This window comes from Poromitra crassiceps (genome assembly GCF_964638095.1).
Source record: "Poromitra crassiceps genome assembly, chromosome: 25".
NCBI lineage: Eukaryota > Metazoa > Chordata > Actinopteri > Beryciformes > Melamphaidae > Poromitra > Poromitra crassiceps.
Window position 1 is genome coordinate 16,787,917 of NC_139649.1, and position 7,471 is coordinate 16,795,387.

At 48.5% G+C, this 7,471-nt stretch overlaps 1 protein-coding gene across 1 annotated transcript in view; it reads right to left on the bottom strand.

The window, feature by feature from the left end:
* The window catches only part of rspo4 (R-spondin 4), a gene marked incomplete at both ends in the record, with an annotated part of 59,943 nt that extends 59,748 nt beyond the window's left edge, over positions 1-195 (bottom strand). Inside the window, one exon of the mRNA XM_083660608.1 lies at positions 114-195. Coding sequence (XP_083516734.1) covers positions 114-195 — 82 coding nt within the window. The remainder of the gene's footprint in view (positions 1-113) is intronic.
* Positions 196-7,471: the final 7,276 nt, after the last annotated feature.

Consider the following 7,471-nt stretch of genomic DNA (forward strand, 5'->3'; position numbering starts at 1 on the left):
TAGAACATCGGCCTTAATTACCCACAAGAAAGTGCAGAAAGTTTTACAAGTCACTTAAAACTGCAATACAATCTTTGAACGAGTTCATTGGGCTGAAAATGGTTCAGACTCACCGCTTGACTTTACGGCACCGGAGCCCATCCTGATCACATCACACAGCAAGGTGGTCAAAATGGCAACGAGTCGCAAATGCATGGAGGCTGCTGGCTATAGCACCCGCTTCAGCGCAGGGCTGCTGGCTATAGCACCCGCTTCAGCGCAGGGCTGGGGACGTCTGCGGGGACTCCAGGGCTGGAAGCTTTTAGATCCGCGGCCAGGGGCGCAGGGAGACGAGGAGACAGACGCAGAGAGGGGAGGGGACGGGTCGGAGGAGAGGGGAGAAGACGGCTGGACAGAGAATCTGGAAGGCCCCAAAGACAACGAGGGTGAAGGTGAGAGGAGAACGGAGAGCAGAGGAGAAACGCCTCCCTCCGATGATATAGGGCTAAGATGAGGAGGTGGGAGAGGAGAGGAGAGGAGAGGAGAGGAGAGGAGAGGAGAGGAGAGGAGAGGAGAGGAGAGGAGAGGAGAGGAGAGGAGAGGAGAGCAGACGGGCAGCTCGGAGGGGAAACTCACCGTTTAACTACCACTGTCAAATTTGCGAGAAACGAGCGCCACTTATCCCCTCGCCATCTTTAACCCTTTATGTGGTGTGTGAGCAGAGCCTAAGTGGTTCCACATTTTCAGCTTGAACTTTAGCCCCCCCCCCCCGAAACACCAGCACCACCTCTCCTCCCCCTCCCTGAAACACCAGCACCACATCCCCTCCCCCCCTGAAAAACCAGCACCACCCTCCCCTTCCCCCCCAAAACACCAGCACCACCTCCCCTCCCCCCCTGAAAAACCAGCACCACCTCCCCTTCCCCCCCAAAACACCAGCACCACCTCCCCTCCCCCCCTGAAACACCAGCACCACCTCCCCTCCCCCCCTGAAACACCAGCACCAGCTCCCCTCCCCCCCAAAACACCAGCACCACCTCCCCTCCCCCCCTGAAACACCAGCACCACCTCCCCTCCCCCCCTGAAACACCAGCACCACCTCCCCTCCCCCCCTGAAACACCAGCAGTACCTCCCCTTCCCCACTCCCTGAAACACCAGCACCACCTCCCCTCCCCCCCTGAAACACCAGCACCAACTCCCCTCCCCCCCTGAAACACCAGCACCACCTCCCCTCCCCCTCCCTGAAACACCAGCACCACCTCTCCTCCTCCCTGAAACACCAGCACCACCTCTCCTCCCCCCCTCCCTGAAACACCAGCACCACCTCCCCTTCCCCCCCTCCCTGAAACACCAGCACCACCTCCCCTTCCCCCCCTCCCTGAAACACCAGCACCACCTCTCCTCCCCCCGCCTGAAACACCAGCACCACCTCCCCTTCCCCCCTGAAACATCAGCACCACCTCCCCTCCCTGAAACACCAGCACCACCTCCCCTTCCCCCGCTCCCTGAAACACCAGCACCACCTCCCCTCCCTGAAACACCAGCACCACCTCCCCTTCCCCCCCTCCCTGAAACACCAGCACCACCTCCCCTCCCCCCTGAAACACCAGCACCACCTCCCCCCCCCTGAAACACCAGCACCACCTCCCCTCCCCCCTGAAACACCAGCACCACCTCCCCTCCCCCCTCCCTGAAACACCAGCACCACCTCCCCCCCCTCCCTGAAACACCAGCACCACCTCCCCTCCCCCCTGAAACACCAGCACCACCTCCCCCCCCGAAACACCAGCACCACCTCCCCTCCCCCCCTGAAACACCAGCACCACCTCCCCCCCTCCCTGAAACATCAGCACCACATCTCCTCCCCCCGCCTGAAACACCAGCACCACCTCTCCTCCCCCTCCATGAAACACCAGCACCACCTCCCCTCCCCCTCCCTGAAACACCAGCACCACCTCCCCTTCCCCCGCCTGAAACACCAGCACCACCTCCCCTCCCCCTCCCTGAAACACCAGCACCACCTCCCCTTCCCCCGCCTGAAACACCAGCACCACCTCCCCTTCCCCCTCCATGAAACACCAGCACCACCTCTCCTCCCCCCGCCTGAAACACCAGCACCACCTCTCCTCCCCCCGCCTGAAACACCAGCACCACCTCTCCTCCCCCCGCCTGAAACACCAGCACCACCTCCCCTCCCCCTCCCTGAAACACCAGCACCACCTCTCCTCCCCCCGCCTGAAACACCAGCACCACCTCTCCTCCCCCCGCCTGAAACACCAGCACCACCCCCCCCTTCCCCCCCTCTCTTGTTGTCCAATGTCTTCTTTTTATGATCCTTGCCTTGATCATGTGACTGCTTTGTTTTCTGTGCCAAAAAGTACCACTCAACTTGATTTGACCTCCTGTAAGGATGAAACAATAGTGGAGTCATCGAGAGTTTAAAATGTGATGTTACAGGTGTCCGGGTGGTACAGCGGTAGATTCCCTGCATACCAACACGAGGGTCGCAGGTTCGATCCCCCGTGTTGCCCCCGGCTTGGTCGGGCATCCACACAGTCACAATTGCCATGTCTGCGGGTGGCAAGCCAGATTAAGGGTATGTGTCCTGGTCACTGCACTAGCGCCTTCTTCGGTCGTGGCGCCTCTTCAGAGGGAGGGGAACTGGGGGGAATAGCGTGAACATCCTACACGCTACATCGTGCCGATGAAACTCCTCGCTGTCAGGTGAAAAGAAGCTGCTACCGACTGCATATGTAGGAAGTATGTGCTAGTCTACAACTCTCCCCAGATCTTTTTTTTTTTTTTTTTGCCGTTTACAGTATATGTAAGGCAGGGTTCCCAACCTTTTTTGGCTTGTGGCCCCATATTGACGTAGCAAAATTCTAGGGGCCCCAAACATTCAAATTTCAGTACATCGGTAATATCATCATTGACATCATCAGTGACATCGATGTTACATTTAACAGTATGCTGACTTTTTTCACCCTTTCTGACTGATTCTGACTTTAATCTGAAAATACTGACTTTAATCTCAGAATTCTGACATTAAATGTAGAATTCAAGTTCAAGTATCTTTATTGTCATTGTTAAATTTATCCAACAATGAAACGGTGAAAAGCATCTCCCTGAGTCGTACGGTGCAAATACAAAGGCAAAGTGCATCAAGCTTAAATAAAGGAAAAATAATAATAAATGAGTTGTATCAGTACAATGTCACATTTTAATGTCACATTTTAATCTGAGCTCAAGGCAAAGTTTCTATTTGTGTTAGTTTATAACATTATGGCCAAGTCCTACCTCTGGAACTGTGTTTCTGTCCCACAGCTGCAGACTGACAGTACAGCAGTCTGCCATGGCAGAGTAAAAATAACAATGATTAGCTAGCAATCGCAACATTACTTGTAAACCATATCAGTTGAGCAGACACAATAACAATGGTTACAGATTTAAAAAAAAAGGTTTTCAAGTAACTTAGCATTAGGCTACACCTTTTTGAATGATAGCTAATATTCCATAATGCATTCAATGTAGCAGCTAACGTTAGCTATCAAAACCTAGAATAGAACAGCTCAGCACTATCACACCCACCCACAGTGGTCGCTCTCAAAGAGACTCATGGGCACAGTAATGTTAGGTCTTCAGCGAAGCATATCTGAATTCATGTCCCTGATGATGTTTTTATCAATCGGAGATTCGGAGCCATTCCTTGCTCTTAGCTCTCCATTCACCAGCTAGCCTGGTGCTAACATCATTAGCTCTCCATTCAACCGCTAGCCTGGTGCTAACATTATTAGCTCTCCATTCAACAGCTAGCCTGGTGCTAACGTTAGCTTGCTGCTTTCTGTAATGTCAGTTGTTGCATCCATCCAGGCAGGCACTTACATGGCATGTTTGTTGTCGATAAAAACTAGTGTTGTTCAATTTTCTCCCTCTCTCTCTCTCTCTCTCTCTCTCTCTCTCTCTCTCTCTCTCTCTCTCTCTCTCTCTCTCTCTACTTTTCCCTGAGTCCCTCTCTCCGGACGATGTTTGTGGCTCTGCTCTGAGCTGAACGGTGATCCGGGATACACCGCGCCTCAACCCTGTGAGCAGGGGCGGACTGGGATCATAATTCAGGCGGGGCATTAGATACCAAGCAGGCCAGGCCGATACGGGCCGGCGCACGTGCCGGCGTCTGAAGGGCGGCGACGAAAAATTTGGGCCGTTTGAAGCTCAATTTGGGCCGTTTGAAGCCAGATTTGGGCCGTTTGAAGCCCAATTTGAGTCGTTTAAAGCCAGATTTGGGCCGTTTGAAGCCCGATTTGGGCCGTTTGAAGCCCAATTTGGGCCAAGTCCAATTTTACAATGAGATGCACCCACTTTAAACATGAATAAAGTAATAAAACCACTAGTAAACCAGTAGGCGGCGCCTGGCCTGCTGTTCAGTGAGTGGCCTGGCCTGGCCTGCAAATTTTTTTTTTTTTTGCAGGCCAGGCCAGGCCAGGCCACCGGGCATTTGCCCGACGTGCCCGATTATGCAGTCCGCCCCTGCCTGTGAGGCGCGTGCATCCTGGTACATGTATGCATTGCAATACATACGCGGGGCAGGGAAACTCAGTGCCCTCTGTCTGTCAAGCACTCACCGTGGATTTAATTGCTTCAAAAAACTACATTACCCATCCACACTGATTGAAGATCCACATGGATGTTGCCGGAGCGTTCCTTTGAAACAAACATGAATTATGTTTTATTGACAATTTACATTCTAAATCTAAAATAAAGTTTCATAACAAGAAAAAGACTCATCTGCTTAACAGTAATTTTATTAATTTGCAGAGTTGGAAAAAAAACTGCAAGGTGGATTGGCATAAATTTGGCATGACTGTAAAGGGGAGAGTCGTGGGTACCCATAGAACCCATTCTCATTCCGATATCTTGAGGTCAGAGATCAAGGGACCCCTTTGAAAATGGGCATGCCAGTTTTTCCATCTCCGAAACTTAGCCTAGCTTGGAGCATTATTTAGCCCCCTTCGTGACAAGATATCATGACATGGTACCATATTGGATGATGGTATGAGCCCACTACAGTCTCTGAAAGACAGTAATGTTGGACGTCGGCTTCTGTGACCATTTTTTATTTTTCTGTTTTATCTTTTTATGAGCTTGTCAAATCCATGGCGGGCCAAAACAAAGGGAGCGCGGGCCAAATGTGGCACACAGCCCCCAAATTGGGTGGCCACGGTTGATATCATGAAAGGACTGAATTCAGTGTGTAGAGCATGGTCGGATGTCTGCATACCCACCTAGCACCTAGCGCTGCATACCCACCTATCAGACTTCAGCTTCCACTGAAAAAGCTACCTTTATCTTGCACCTCTGCATATTATTAGTGTAGAGTCCAGCTTCATGCAATCAGTCACAAGCCATATTCCATCCTCAACATTTGTAGATTCATAGATTTTTCTTCAAACTATAAATGGAGAATCCTGCCAGATCATTATAAAGAGTCAAATGTGAACACAACAATGACGCACTCCTCAACTCCTCTCGACATTTCAGTATATTTGCTCTGCAGCCTGAAGTGCGTGTTGTCACAACTGTTGTTGCATGTGTCATCCTCTCCCTGTTTGTCCCGTCTCCCCGAGATGTACAATTAATTTTATTTGGTATGACTTTAATGTGCATGTCATGCCTTTATTTAGCCTAATTGTCTTTTTAAACCAAAACTGATTTACTGACTGACTCAGAGCACTCTTCGTTACCAGATCAAAGATGCAGTTTTATGTACTGGCGGGAGTCTTTGTTTATGTACACTCTAAAAAAGTGAAATGGCTCTGGGGACCATGAGGGGTTCTTCAGGTGGCAAACATCGGGAAACCCTGGAAGGTTCCCTGAGGAACCGCTTAACAAAGTATTTATGGACCTTGCCGGATCCTCTGAGAACCTCTGATAATTTCAGTTGTTTCTCTAGGAACTGTGTAAGGGTATTCATACAAGGGAGGAGCTGTAAGGATCTTGGGGTTGCGGCTGAGGAACCCCTCGTTTTAAAAGTGTAGTTTAGTTTTCCCACATGCCTTAGGTATTACATGTACACTTCTGTTGAACGACAACCTCATGTCTCCAAAATGTAACAAGAATGTTTTTTCACCCTTATTTTTTCTTCCCGGCAGGCAGGGTGGCCCAGTGGTTAGAAAGATCATCTCAAGAAAGGTCATAAGTTTGATCCTCAGCAGCAGCAAAATTGGTTGATCAGTGAAATGCCCCCAATCCTGGGGCACGGTGGCGCAGTGGTAGCGCTGTTGCCTCACAGCTAGAAGGCCCTGGATTAGATTCCTGCTTGGGATGCTATTGGCGCTGAGGGTGTAAAGTAACAAACCGAGAAACACCAAAATTACATTTTATGTAGTGTCATTCTTGCAAACAGTAAAATGATCATACAATATCGTTAATTGCATTCATTAGACCAGTTGTGGTGAGTTAGAGGTGTCTGGACACTGGTTGCTACAGTAAAATTGTAACAACTGTAATTCATAGAAGGCTAACTGTAATTCATAGAAGGCTAACTGTAATTCATAGTAGGCTAACTGTAATTCATAGTAGGCTAACTGTAATTCATAGTAGGCTAACTGTAATTCATAGAAGGCTAACTGTAATTCATAGAAGGCTAACTGTAATTCATAGAAGGCTAACTGTAATGCATAGTAGGCTAACTGTAATTCATAGAAGGCTAACTGTAATTCATAGAAGGCTAACTGTAATTCATAGTAGGCTAACTGTAATTCATAGAAGGTTAACTGTAATTCATAGTAGGCCAACTGTAATTCATAGTAGACTAACTGTAATTCATAGAAGGCTAACTGTAATTCATAGAAGGCTAACTGTAAGGATAGGATAGGATAGACTTTTATTGTTCCGAAGGAAATTTGTCATACAGACAATACATACAGCACATACAACATAACTATTACAGTAACAGTTAGCAAAAATGCACACTGCCCAAAAAGTACAATCCAATGCATAAAAGAGATTATAAAAGATATATTTGCTAAAAACAGAATTGCACATTACCCAGATTGCACAACACTGTAGCCTTCTGTATTTAGATTAAAATAGGTAAAAACGAATATAGTCTAATTCATAGTAGGCTAACTGTAATTCATAGTAGGCTAACTGTAATTCATAGAAGGCTAAATGTAATTCATAGGCTAACTGTAATTCATAGAAGGCTAACTGTAATTCATAGAAGGCTAACTGTAATTCATAGGAGGCTAACTGTAATTCATAGAAGGCTAACTGTAATTCCGGCAATCTTTGTCTTTTGACTTGGACTGAACGCTTACACATGCTGGTAGTATCGGTTGAGCAAATGTCATAAACCCAGGAGCCCAGTGAAGCCATGCAAAGCCTGCTGCTTGTCACTGTGCAAGTCAACTTTTTGTCTTTCCTCCCTAAAAACATTGACTTTACTGAGATACAAGGTTTTCATTTGTCTCCCTCCCCACACATTTAGCAATA